Here is a 14,452-nt window from a genome sequence, read left to right as displayed (position 1 = left end):
TGTGTGTGTGTGTGTGTGTGTGTGTGTGTGTGTGTGTGTGTGTGTGTGTGTGTGTGTGTGTGTGGGGCCTGGTTTTCCTCTTTCTGACAAACAATGCACCATTCAACTGGAGAATAAATACAACAAAAACTACAAAAATATGCCGCTGCAGCTACAAATTGTTACAGGAAGGACATTCAGAGGTTGAATTTCACGAAGCCACCCACAAGAGATAAAGCAATTACATGAGAGCCTTAATAGCTCTCGAATTCTTTTTGAAGCAGCATGCCAAGTTATAATTTTGTCCCATTACCAAGTGCTAAGTACCAAGTGCTAAGTAAGAATTTTTTGCCAGAATTAAGTCATTCAGCAGATTTAGATTTATTCTGCCTTCTCTTGCTCCAAGAAAAACAGGGGGAAAAAAATCCACTTTCATTATAAAAATCCAGGAAACTATCAGTCATGGTTTGTTAGAAGTCGATTAACATCGAAAAAGCCTTTAACAACCCCTGGGAGAGTTGCTGATCTGCCACCAATAGGTCAACTTTCATCTTTTAAGGGTTTTTTGGGAAGGAAATCATGCAGCTGTAGGGTCTTTAAGTACTGCAGTAGGTAGAAAGCTTCAGCTCTTATATCATAACTTCCTCTGCTTCCTTAGCTTAATAAAAGGAAGACAGTCTTGCAACTACGGCACTCTTTAGCTTAGACCTATTAGGTAGCTCTGCAGTAATTCAATAGTATTGTTCAGCTGTATGGGCTGAGTGGTGGTATGCGTGGCATGGCGGGATGAATAAGACATATGGAAGGTAAAGAGTAGGCAGTGGAGGGAAATGCACACTGCATGTGAGCCAACACATCCTTGGAGCTTTTTTCATCCTGACACTATTCAAACACAAAGCACAATACACTAATTCTGTTCAGTACCCCGAGTACACCTTTACAATCCTTTGAAAAATAGGCTGCCATTAGCTGAGTTTATCAAGGAGTTATTTGTCACCCATGTACTTTTCACCCTATTGTGAATTTTCAGTGATGTACTGAACTTTTGGAAAACAGCCAAACTCTTAGAGGAACCCCCCTGCCCCCCACCCACGTACAGACAAACCTCATCAACCCAATGTTTTTACTGTTCTGGCCTGAGACACAGTTACAGGCCTGAGGCAAGATCTTTAGAGGGGTGGAGACGTGGGAGGTTTGAGTTGCCCTCAAGGCAAGTTTGGTGGTATTGGGGGTGGGGGGTTTGGGTGGGTAAAGAAAACCCATGCCTGAATATTCCCATGTCACATCCAAACATAAACTCCAACTGATCTTTACTGTCATAGATAAGGTAAATGATCTCTTTGATCCATATCAGTAAAACAGCATTTACACACAATAAAAACCATCATCATTACAATAACTATAATGTTAAATTATCTTGTAGCTGGAGGGAGACGTTTCAAACCTATAAGTTACTTCAGCGTGGAAGACTTTTGGTGGCTCTGTGAACGAGTTGAAGCCTGTACACTGAGCTGGGATGTGCCTCTCTGATCTGACACTGCAACAGGAATTGGCTGTGATGTTATTTTTCTTGTGCAAGGTTTGAAACACGGGGATCTAGATCAACCCGAGATCAAGTGTTAGAAATAAATCAGGCCAACAACCATTGTGAGGTTTAACAACCAGTACATACAAGAGATTACAAGAGGCATGAGGCTTAGTTTCTTCCATGATGCACCCTGAGTAATGGCGATAAGAAATGTAATGAGCAACCAACAATCTTCTTGCTTGACTTTAAATCTGACATCTACTCTCAATCGAATGTGGTAAAATGTAATATTTACAAAGCTCTTACCGACCTTTTCATAAATCACACCTTTTTAAATTTAAAAACAAACAAACAAACAAAAAAAAAAACACTAAACCTCAAATAGTGAGATTTTTTCAACATGCCTGAAACATCTTTTCCAAACTTGGATAAACAACATGAGCTAAATCAATACCCTGCCTGTCAGACTCCTTTCAGAGGCAGATTCTCTCTGACTTCATATATGATGTACCTGACAGCGAACTCGTAAAGGCATGCTAGATGTCATCGACTAAAACAACTCTTTTTGGAGGTGAAACCAAGAACGAAGCGCAGCTTTTCTAACAACGTGAATTGCGGAAAGAAAAGAATCTGCACACAGTGTAACCAGAGACTGCTGCTATAAGACAAATCCCCAAACATCATGGGCCTAAACCACAGACCACAGGGTTCACACGTTGTGTGCTTAACGCTCTAATCTCCCCTCTTGACCCATTTTCAAAGCAGCTTGCTCAAACAGAAAAACCACCAGGAAGTTTGATTCTGTTCAGAACGCATTGCGTTTTTAAAAAAGCAATAATACAGCTGTTAAGAGAAATGTTAAAAAACATATTTATTCTAATTACTATAAATTAACACATTCATAAAGCTTTAAAAAAAGTGGAAGATTTAATATTCTACAAATATTTGGGAGCACCCAATGTCTGACTGATTAGACGTTTGTAAAATTGGCTGATTGAGCTATTTTCACCCAGACAATCGTGTTAATGATGATGATGATGATGATGATAAGTGTCTGCTGATGTTAATCAGATCAAATTAAACTGAAGCCGCAACCACTGACTCATTGATGTGATGTCAGAATACATGCCCTTGAGTGTAATTTAACAGCGCAGTTCACTTTAACAATATGTTACTGTGTTGTAGCACACGACTGAGTTTAATTTGCCCGATAGCTTTAAGCTATAGAAAGCACTGACTGACGAGTCACTCCGTCTGCTTTTTCTGCTAACAGGCGAGGGTACCAAACACTGGTTAAAAATGCTCATCTGACTATATCAATCAGTCCTTTCAGTTCAAGAGCTTAAAATGTGACAAAAGTGGGAAAAAATGAAAAAAAAAAAATTCTCCATAAGTCAGTACTTTTAACAAACAGTGAGGCATTCAAAGGTCTTGAGGTTCTGTGAATCAAAAGCTGCATTATGGTCACATTCCGAGACATGTTCATATCTAATAAAATAGAGGCCCACCTCTTTAGTGTTCAGACTGTCCACTGACAAATTTCCCAGGCTATCGACATTCTTAAGATTCTCCTGTCAGTCACAAAGGGCAACTTATTGACCGACCATCTAGCAACTGCTCCCAAACACAAAATTCAAGTTTTTTCACTTCCTTCATTACACAAGTAAACCATAACAATACTGTAAGCTGCACAACAACAGTGTTTTAAAACCCTAACATCTGCTCAACAAACACTGACACGTCAAGGTTTTGGCAGGAGCGGGTTCGTTTTCATCAGCCTGACACACTTAAGACTCCGAAAGATCAAACACCCAACAGAGAAGTCTGGATCAGTGGCTATGAACTGAAAGGAATATGTCCAGGCATGTGTCTAGGAAATGATTGTTCAAACAATATTCAAATGTTGTACTCTTAAATAAGAGAACAGCAGACAGTGTTTGCCTGCTTGATTTTAATCTTGCATTGTAATTATTTAAGACATGAAAAGGTTTGGCCAGAGAGATCAGGAATCATCCATAGCTAGGAGTGCTTCAGTGTTTGAGGCTCTCAGATTTTCAGTCATTTGTACAGTATTACCTAGCAAAACTTTAGATCACAGTATGTCAGAGAACTTGTATGGTGTCTTACATGTAACCAAGATTATAAAGTGTCATTTTGAGACCATTTTTAATTAAAACCTCAGGTTTTCACCCCTTTTGGTCATTTTGAGTATTCCCAGATTAGAGTCTATTCAGTGCAACAAGCTTAAAAATCTATGTGGTTCAGAATTGACTTCAACCCTTAAAACTCTGAATTATAAAGAAAAGTTTTTCTTTCAGCTTCAGTACGTTTTTTTCCCCCATTTGAAGGCTTTAATCGCATCGTGCAATTTCAAATACTCCCTCACACAAACGGTATTCACCATGAATGCAACATTTCTACCTGCCTACACAGGTCTGTGATTTACTGAGCAGCTAAAAATGCTGGCAAAGGTGCAGATGCATGTGCACAACCTTTCAGCGTTCAGTATGCACCAAAGATGAATCTCTTTCCATTCCTGTTGTTCTTTCTGAATGCATGAGTAAACAGCATCCTCTGCAGAAGTCATGGCTTCAAGTGGAAAGAATGCACACACAGTTCTTGTTTCTGCACTAGCTCAGTCGTGTAAGGAATTAACTGTTAGCTCATTCTGTTGGCCGGTGCCGTCCCTTTGTTCTTTTCTGGTTCTTTGAGCCTGCTAGGCCTAATTCAAGTGTTGAGTTTCAGCTTTGTACAGCTTTTCAAGAACATGTCAATGCAGATCAACGCTTTGAGAGTAAATCCAAGGAGGCTAAAACGCTCGATTTTTGTCACAAAGAGAAGAAATTGATATCATTCCCTTCATATTTGCCCTTCACTGGCTAATGCAGACATACAGTAAGTAAGTAAATGAAACACCGACTTTAACTGGAGCCCAAAGATTGATTTTAATCCTTAATTTTCCTTAATTGTCATGAAATCAAGGAAGCCTTTTCCTTTATAACAGTGCACTTTGATTCTTCCATAAAACTCAGAACTTACTCAATACTGAGTTCAGCTTAAACCGAGATGATGCCAAGAGACCTTTTGGTCAGTGAGGGACTTATTTAGGAAATAAAAGCTGTTCTGCAGCCTAGGCAGCTGCCTTCGCCTCAAGATCGCACTGTCTTGCAGTTTGTTTCAGTAGAGTGCAACCAAAATGGTGGTTTGCTGTCAGTTGTGGATTTCCATCAATCTCCCTCTGGCTATCTGGCTCAGGTCACTCAAGGTGTACAAGTCTGCTGCCATTACAGCCTCTCTCCAGTCGATTCTGTCCCCACAGATCTCCCACAGCAGGCACTGCAGGCCAAACTTCATGGTCAAAAACACCTGCGACGTTGGGTCCAACACACCAAGTGCCCATTTCCCAGCTCCTCCGCCTCCTTTTTTCCAGTTTATTTATATATTTAAAGCTAAAGATTTTTTTTTTAGTTCAGTAAATGCATAATGCTTTAAACAATAAACAACAATGTTTGATATCAAAATATTGACCAAGACAACAGCCCCAGATGAGAATCACATATATTATTAAACCCTCTTGGAAGGGCATAAACATTTAGCTTACCAGGCAACACCTTCAAATGTCTGTCAGTGAATTATGTTGGCCAGCTTATACTCCACCTTCAACTGACACTTTAATCCCCTGTAATGAACAGAGACAGTGGCTGGACTTTATGCCTATAGCTATATCAGAGGCCTGGGGATACAGTAGATGAAGAGAAATAAGTGGTACAAAGAGGCCTTTCATCCACAAGACAATATCAGAGCTCTCAATTAGTGCAAGCCAGACTGGAGACTAGGGTGCCAGCATTGATTGTCCCCCCACCAGCCACTTAGCACAAAAAGTCCACAGGTTTTCCTGTACTACAGCTTAAGCTAAGCAAAGGCATGTTAAAATACACATGACTAGGATTTTACTTTGTTTGAGCTGGTGCACCAACCTGGTTTAAAACAAGTGAACTTTGTGAACCAACAAGGTAGGAACAAATATCCACAAAAAGAGGACTTGAAAAATGATAGTAGATATTACTGGTATTCCAAAGTAAACTTGGACTCTGCTCCACAAGCTTTTCAGAGGAGTAACAGGAAACATTTATTTTCAGGGCTGAACACAGACCAACAAATGACCAGATAAACATCAAAAATAAACACAGACTGCAGAATTTAATACAGCCACTTCCACAGGTCCCATCTATGTATGGTATGCCAAACCCAAAAAAACAACAACAACACAGTTACTCTTACCTGAGGGCATTCATAGAGCAGTGACCTTAACATGCTGTCTGACTTTCACACAGGGAAAGAAAAGAAGGGAGGCAATAAGAGACTGGTTGAAAACCAGCACAAAACTAGCCAAAGCCTAAGGCGAACACAGGCCTGTTCAAGGGCCTGGACCGTATCATGCGGATACAGTCGGGTCACGTTTAACTGCCAAATACAGACTTGATTACTTCCTCTCACACAGGTGCAGAGAGTATGCATTTCTACAGCACACTCAACTGGAGTAGAAATGATGTGATAGGGGTGACTTGAAGGTGACATGAGGGACTAGATATTTGAAAGCTGATCTCATTCTTGTGTTATGAAGTGACCCAAACAGGCTGTGAAAATAATTGTTTTTGTCACTTCACATGAAACATGAAAGTCTGCTTGGCAATATAAGACCAATCATTAGAAAATGCTTGTATTTTAATAAAAACACAAGGTAAACTACACACTGGATTTAGAAGATTTACCCTTTTGTAAGCACTGTAGTGCATTAGCAGTTCTATCCAAGATGTACATCTGAGAGTGGGTCAGTTTTAGGTTGGGTTGAATATATTGAACATACTTGAACTGTGAGAGTCAGATCTGTATGAAATTACAGGGTCTTTGAGGAGATTGAAACAGACATTCATATGAAATGAACGACTGAAACAGTTGCTGCGCAAACCATTCATTAATTTAGAGTTTAAAACAAGATAGCAAGATGTTCCAAAGGGAGGTAAATTTAGTCCACCACTGCATTCTTACCTTGTTCTTGTCTTGGTAAGACAGGATGCAAAAGGAAACTTAAGGTTACAAGGACTTTACATGACCACAACTACTTAGCAAGCCTAAATAACAAGGCTATAAACATGAGCTGTGAAACAAAAGGGCTCAGTTGACTCCAGCGCAGAGTCTCAATGGATGTTTCAGCCAATGAGGTGGTCAGTGTGGAAGAGAATATGACTGCAGACCTTCCAGGCTGTCTCAGCAAACAAATAACCCTGCAAATCTTTCACTGGACCTCTAAATATTTAACATCCCCATGGTTGGCCTATGTTCCTCCTCTCTAAGTCTCTTATTAATGGATGGCGCTGTGCCACCTGGTCCGTAACAACCACAGAGTGAATGGAGGGCATCCTTTATTATCCACGAGCTTATGATTCACACAACAATTAGCAGCTTCCAAGTTATGAGCAGCTGAGGCATTCACTTTGTAAAAGTCTAGGCTTAGCACATCATCAAACAAGACCGTAAGTCCTCCATCTCACTGTAGTGATAAGCAATGACATGAATGGAAAAGGATTGGATACTGGATGCTTTCCAAAGTTCATGATGAAAGGAAGTCACCTTCAGAGCAAACTGATGCATTTTTAAGGTCGAGCTGTCCACAAAACAGCAGTAGAGTCAATGGCTGATTTCAGTTGTCAGTTAATTTGTTCCTGTAATTCTTTCTATCTTATTAATTCAAACCAAGTGCACCTGGAAACCTCACCTCTTGGTTTCTGGCAGGTACAGTAAGGATAGATCATCAAATCTCATACCTTGCTCAAAGTCCTACTTCCGGCAAACACATAGGAAAGTAAAGGATCGAGCTATAGGACTCGGCAAATCCCTCTTTTGTGAGAAGATCTCTCGTGTTTGATGGTAATCTCCCTGTCCCAAGGGATTCTCTTCAGCCCACACCCCCACATGAGATTTGTGACAGGGTAAAAAGAGAAGTGCCTACAGACACAGCAGATCTTGAGGGACGGGTGAATGAGTGGAATTCAAGGATGCCTTGAAAAGCAGTCTCTACATCATGAGAGTCAATCAGAAGATAAGACGACGTGGAGAGCGCAAAAAGAGGGATATAACGGCAACATGAGGTTCAAAACGCACAATGGCATTCCTGAGAGGGGCCTCGTGAAATGCTGAATGGTCTATTCATTCATTTTTTTTAAAAAAAAACCCACATTGGGTGGTAGCTGGTGCCTGTGTTAACAGTGCTCACATCTGACAGTTAAAAAATAAGCTAATTTCAGATTGAAATCTCCAAAGTACCTTCTAAATAGTGTAAGAAGATCACATCATAACTAAAGACATAAAGCAGTCTATATGGTCCCTCTGAACCAGTCATAGATTGTGGAGAGTGAAAAGCCCACGGCTTCGATTTCTTAGGACAAGAGAATGTAAATGGGTGGAGTGGGGGTCTCTAGTTTCATGCCTCTGTGTTCAACAGGCTGTCAGTGAGGACAAGTGAACACTACCTAAAGCTGGAGACTGGGACAAAGTGCCAGTAGATAGATCCAGTTTCCCCTGCTACAGCCAAATACGGCTTTGTGGTGGAAAAATCTGCACCTGGTGGCCATGGAAACCAGTTTTCATCCAAACGAGAGCCAGCAGTGCTGATAAACTGAAAGTGAGCCCTGATGAAAATGTAATGCTTTCTAAAGGAGCTCAGCGGCTTTTGCAAGTTTCGTTTGGGTGTCTAAAACTACAACACTGCCACTATGAGCTGTGTTCACCCATCTTCAAGAGGCTTGGCAACATGCTCCAGTCTATACACTGTTACAAAGTTAATGTCCTCTAGAGCTGAATACTCCATAATTTAGATATTTGTCACTTAGGTTTTTTTATTGACTGAAACTTTTAACCAAGAAATTGTCAATCTTCAGAAATCTCTTTTGCAGGAGTGTCCTGAACAGAGATGGGCAGTAACGCGTTACTTGTAACGCATTACTGTAATCTGATTACTTTTTTCAAGTAACGAGTAAAGTAAGGGATTACTATTACAAAAACTGTAATTAGATTACCGTTACTTTCCCGTAGGAACGCTGCGTTACTGCGTTACTAAAACCGTGATTTTTTTGCGAGAATGTCTCACAACAGTGACGTAAGCGAGTGCAACGTTCGTGACATCAGCTGTGTGCAGATCAACAATGGATAATATATCGAGTGCAGGAGAGAGTATGAGCGTGCAGCGTTTAAGGCGTGGAAGTACTGACCTTACTTTGAGTTTGATTCCATAAAAAGTGACAAAAACATTAGTGTCTGTTGTGCGTGGGAAGAAAACTTATTTTTACAGCGAAAATAACCCCCTAAACTCACAGAGAAACTCTCCGGATTCTTCCACTGACCGCCGCGGAACACCTGCACCAGGGTAAACCTCCGCCTACCCCAGTCCTGCTTTACAGGTGAAAATAGAGCAAAAGGACTGCTAGTCTTTGACTTTATTTATTTTCTGCTGTGTTTTACTTGCATGTATTTGAAAGACTGAGTGTAAACACAAAAAATATTTTATTTTATGTGCTGGAATGTGCAGAAAATAGGTTTAAATGTTAAACTAATTTATTCAACTCAGAGAATGTTGCATATAATTAAATTTTTGCTTGATGCATAAAGTTAAAAGAATAAAACTGATAAAACAAGTTAAAAAGAAGATACTTTTCCATTTGATTACATTTTGTATGATGGTTTATGTAGAAAAAGTAGAATTGGGCTGAAAGATATATCGCTTTATCACCTCTTCAGGTTGTAAATCGTGTTTTTAAAAACTAACTAAGTAACTAAGTAATTAATTATTTATTTAATTAATTAATTAATTACTTTTGAAAATAAGTAATCAGTAAAGTAATGGGATTACTTTTTTGGGGAAGTAATCAGTCATTAGTTACTGATTACTTTTTTCAAGTAACTTGACCAACACTGGTCCTGAACAATCAGGAAGCAGCCTATTCAACAGTGTTTATTTTACTGAGCAAACAAAAGTATACAAAAACTGATATTACAAAGTCATTATTGCCATACACACAAAAAACATCAAAATCTGCAACAAGGGACACGTCTGCCTTTAAAGAACACTTTCACTTTCCATATGAAGCGCTTCAATTCGTGATTACATGCGTGTCTAAAGCAAACTTTGAACAATTTTTCAAACATAAGACACGTCAGTAAATAGTCCACTTCAAATGAGTTTGCACTACTGGAAATACAATCCTAGGTTTAGGCAGAAAATCTGTCTGGAAGGAACATGAAGGAAGCGGCACACATGATGCCCACTCACAGTTAATGAAGTGGATTATTGGCTGTGTAAATCGCACACTGGAGCAATCCAACATGACAAAGATTGAAAAAACTGGCTAATGTGTGATCTGGCGGCATTGGACTTCTCGCATCCTCCTCTGTCAAGCGAGTCCTGGAGAGGTTGAGGACTGCAGTGCATGTGTAAAAACGGCTTAAAATTCAGATTATTCTGCCAATTCTTCCATGTATAATAACAAAAAAGGTACTGGGTTATTTTGCTTTGACTGCTGGATGAATTCTTGGATGAATTCTTCAAGAACTCTCAAGAACTGAGCTACACTTGTGTCTTCTTCTTCTGCATCAACCAGCAACTTAACTATGCTCACACCTTTAATTAAAAAAAAACAAACAAACATGCATATGCTGTAGTCTCCTGTAATTTCCGTACCTTCAAACTTTAGATTTTACGTGGATTACAGCTCGGGGAGACCAGCAATGACGTGAGGGTTTTCACCACAAACAGGAAAGAGATGCTAAGTGGTAAGAGGACACTCAGTGTGCCATTATTGCGGGAGATAGTTGGGCGTACAGAGCAAGTGGCCCGACAAATCCTCTTCTGTTGCAACATAAGCAGTAATTATGGTGTTCCTCTGTATTTTGCCACAGTCAACCCAGCATTTTGACATCAGGAACAGCATGCGACAACAGCTGAGTGCACCTGAAACACCAAGTGGTAGGAGAACATAAAATAACAAATAACAGCTGTGAGCAACATTCAAAAGGATGCCCTGTCCTCAAAAGCAAGATAACAGGGGGACGCTGCAAATAGTGAGGCAACACTGACCAAAGGCCTTTAAATGCCAGGAAATGTTTGTTAACATAATTAAAACTGATTTTTTTCAGTTATTTGAAATTTAACCTAAAACCATCAAAATGCTGCAAATATAAAGTTTGATCCATAAACTGTTTCTTAAAATGTAAGTTTCTAATACAACGCTTTCAATGTCACAAAGACAACTTAAAGACATAAAAGGTGAGCATTTAATGAATTTGCTCCCTTTCTTTTTGTCATTCAAATGCAACATCTTGTTTAAGCTTAGACTCCAGTTTCGGTGCTGCTTCTGGTATAGCCAGGATTGATTCATAAATCCATTTTGTGCATGCATAAGCCCGGGTTAACCTGCATGCAGCAGCCTTTTCTTTGTGTTGAAACTATAATCAAAATAGAAGAAAATGTGGCTAAAGGAGGATATAAGGGTGAGGTGAAACGGTCTACATGCATCCAAAAAGATGATCTACACAGTAGATCCCAAACTACATGAAAAACAAAGGAAGGCCAGTCATTCTTCCTTTCTTGTGTGTACACACACACCTAATTCAAACAGTGTTCTTTGTCATGCAGGAGTGATTCTTAAACTTTGCCGAGCTTTCGGGTGTCTAGGGTAGATGTAGATATACAACTCTTCCAGATTCACTTTATGATCCAGATGGGTTAGATTAAGCTTTCAAAGCAGGATGTGACCACCGTGGTTTTCTTACAAAAACATGCCGACTTTAAAGTAAACGACACCGAATGTAAATTTCCTCTTCAGGCTACTTGGGAAATGTGTTTCTAATGTAGACAATCTTTTCTTTTTTATATGCAGGTCTCTGACAAATGTGCAGTATTAACATGAGTCGTAAGAGGCACACGGTTCTCGTTGAAATAACTGCATTTAGAAAGTTTCATGGGGGCGGGGAGTGTTGGGATTTGGCTTATTACTGGAGTATGCAAATTTTCGAACCCATTACCAGTAGCAAACTTAGACCCAACTTGAATTAGAATGGCTGGCAAACATGACTAAAAGACATACTGGTATATGCAAGGGCAGATACCATAAAATGCAGGTGCCAATCACCTGTGTCTCTTTTGAAACTGCTGGAGAAAGAGCAGACCAAGGCAGAAATCCAGATATCCTCTCTACCTCCTGAATGATTCCCACCGACAACGTCACACACAAATGTTTGTTTACACAGAGTCCAACCCACACACACTTTCCACAGACATAAACCTACTTAGCAGAGGTTTAATTAACTGTCTAAACGCTGGCGGTTAACACAATGTAGCAAAACAAATGCTAGAAGAAACCTCCGAACCTCGTGCTTATGAGACACTTCCAGAGATGTTGATTGTGCATAAGCAGGTTTACTGACTAGAAAATCCAGGGATTAGACATCACAAGGTTCACTGAGTCAACTGAATCTGTGCACAGTCGCCCCATTTATTTCATTTAAGAGTTACACTGATCCTAACAGAGGCACCAATCCAACAGCCACCCACGTAAGACAACCTAACTTTAATTCTTGAAGGGTTTGTTGCTTTCCATTTAGAATATATTGTGTCTGCTGCTTACAGCAAATTTACCTTCTTATGGTTTCCATGTGCATATATCTGAATCGGTGCCATCTACATTTGTTCTTTTTCTTCAGGTTTTTGCACATTTCCCCTAAACTTTGTTACTGGTTCACCTGTAATGCCAATGCCTAAAATAAGTATTTAAGCTCTTAAGCCCCAACGCCCCCTGATACGGGGGAGGCAGGAGATCAGGTAGGCTTGGGGCTTAAGAGGTTAAACCAAAAGAAACACATTTTGTATTTTTAAAATAAACCAAACTCAATTTTTTTCCAAAGCAACAAAAAGGAAAAGTTCTGATTCTGAATCTCTGAGTCTCGAAGCAGATGTTTCCCTTCAAATACTGCAGCTGTACATTACTTGACACATCAACAGATGTTTGGGTGCTCTGCATAAGCTATGCTTTTCCACCATATACGCCTACAACAAGAGCATCAACGTGTAGGGAGTAAGATTATGACCGTCAGTTAGAGTCTCCAGAAAAACTTTAAACATGAGCAATTTTGATCAAAAAGCTTGTAAATTACAATTCATATTCATCAAATATGTCTGTTCTGTATTTTGTATTGTATGGTATTTTGAATATATTACTTTTTGTTTCACATGGCTGTCCTGTCCTCATGACCATCAGGCTTGTGCACAAAAATGGAGAAAACCCCAAGCCAGCTGTGATTTTCAATGTGGCATCTAATTCAGCCATTAAATGGCTCAGTGGGGTGTTCCCTTGCAGCCGTTCCCCTTCCCCCCACCTTGTCCCGTTTCCCTTAGGCAAGACCATGCTGGGTGCATGTCAAAGATCACATGACAATAGAGATTCCTGACCCAGCCGGGGGAATGGGAATGAACCTAATTCAACCATGTCGCAAGCTGCTGAAGCATTGCTCTTGAGACAGAGTGGCGGACCGGTGAACAGCATTCATGTGAAAACGTCACGTTGCTCACAACTAACTATTTGAACATTTTTACATATTAGTATTTAAGGAATGGCAGAATAACAGAGAAATAAAAGGAGGTGAATGACATAAGGAACCATCTCCTTTATTAAATGGGCTGCATTACTTTTAAGAGGCGGTACATGTAGAGTTACAGTCATCTTGGCATCATATAGTTCCTCAAAGACCCTACAGTGCTGATCAAATATTAATTGTCAGCCTCTCAGTTTCCTCTCCCTATCATCTGACAGCCACACAGTTCTCCAACTTAACGTTTACCAAATTAAATGTAGGACATTCATGATAAATAATTCAAGAACATATGTGAGTTTTTTCATTGTGTGGCTCTTACAGCCCTTTAGCACCATCATAGAGGAAGAAATGCTCCACTGTCTTTTCATGCTGTTCAGCTGCTTTGGCACTGTAACGACTACAAGGATACAAGTTCTGCTGAGGTGGACACACAGGAGTGAAAGAAATAAAAAAGAGCCTCTTTTCAACTGACATGAAAACACTACAAGGACCAGACACAGAGCAAGACACAAGAGGGACAAAGAGACAATGAAACTGTGTTGAGGAAACACTGCACACCTTGGCCTTGGAAAAAAAATCTAAATGGCCCAGAGCCACTTCATGTTCTGTGTTTAATCTTGGAATCACAGCAATGTGTTATCACACAGAAACGCTAATGGACCAGTTAGTGGCACATAAAAACTTTCTGTAGATCAGACAATGCCACCCAAGCCAAACAGTGAGCTAACATCACTCTCAGCATACAGCAGCAGGTATCATGCAGGTGTCCCTGACGTTTCTGTAAGGCAGGCATTAAAAAAAGATAATTTATTGTGGATAAAAGAATTTTCGTCCCAGCGAGTATATGTTAATTAAGCACGGAGATCACGTGATTCACTGATTGTCTCAAAAGTCTCTGAACTAATGATTTCTGCTGTGCATGCGCCACCAAAGCACAGATACTCTCGTCTCCAGCATAATTTCTTACCTGACCACTGCGATGCCACCGGACCGGCGAGAATAAGCGCGCAGCAGACCAGGCGCTCCACTAACGAAGAACACCTGCGGAGGCAGCAACACTCACTGTAACTTCAACGCTTCGCCCAAAGCTTTACAAAAAGTTTCAATCAAAACGTAAAGCGGTACCTCATCTTCAGCTCTTCGTTCACCAGGCTTGATGGGGAAGCTACATGGACTGTTTTTTGGGGGGGTGAAAGGTGCAAAAAGTGAGCTCAGCTTTCCCGGTCCAGAACACCGCTGCTGCGCGCTGCCCGAACAGCTGATGAGGACGCAGCGCTTCTGCTGGAAACAGGAGGAGGGAGA

The 14,452-nt window shown here is 40.3% G+C and overlaps 1 protein-coding gene across 2 annotated transcripts in view; it reads right to left on the bottom strand.

Moving 5' to 3' along the window:
• Positions 1–14,452, bottom strand: part of col18a1a (collagen type XVIII alpha 1 chain a) — a 74,868-nt gene extending 60,416 nt beyond the window's left edge. For both annotated transcript variants that reach the window (XM_005925788.2, XM_005925789.2), the window contains exons 1-2: positions 14,276–14,452; positions 14,118–14,191 (exon numbers count right to left, since the gene is read on the bottom strand). In XM_005925788.2, the coding sequence (XP_005925850.1) occupies positions 14,118–14,191; positions 14,276–14,280 (79 nt within the window). In that variant the 5' untranslated portion in view covers positions 14,281–14,452. The remainder of the gene's footprint in view (positions 1–14,117; positions 14,192–14,275) is intronic.

This window comes from Haplochromis burtoni, unplaced genomic scaffold (assembly GCF_018398535.1).
Source record: "Haplochromis burtoni strain Fernald_Lab_line unplaced genomic scaffold, NCSU_Asbu1 Contig_87, whole genome shotgun sequence".
Lineage (NCBI taxonomy): Eukaryota > Metazoa > Chordata > Actinopteri > Cichliformes > Cichlidae > Haplochromis > Haplochromis burtoni.
This window is presented reverse-complemented; position numbering and strand designations above follow the sequence as displayed.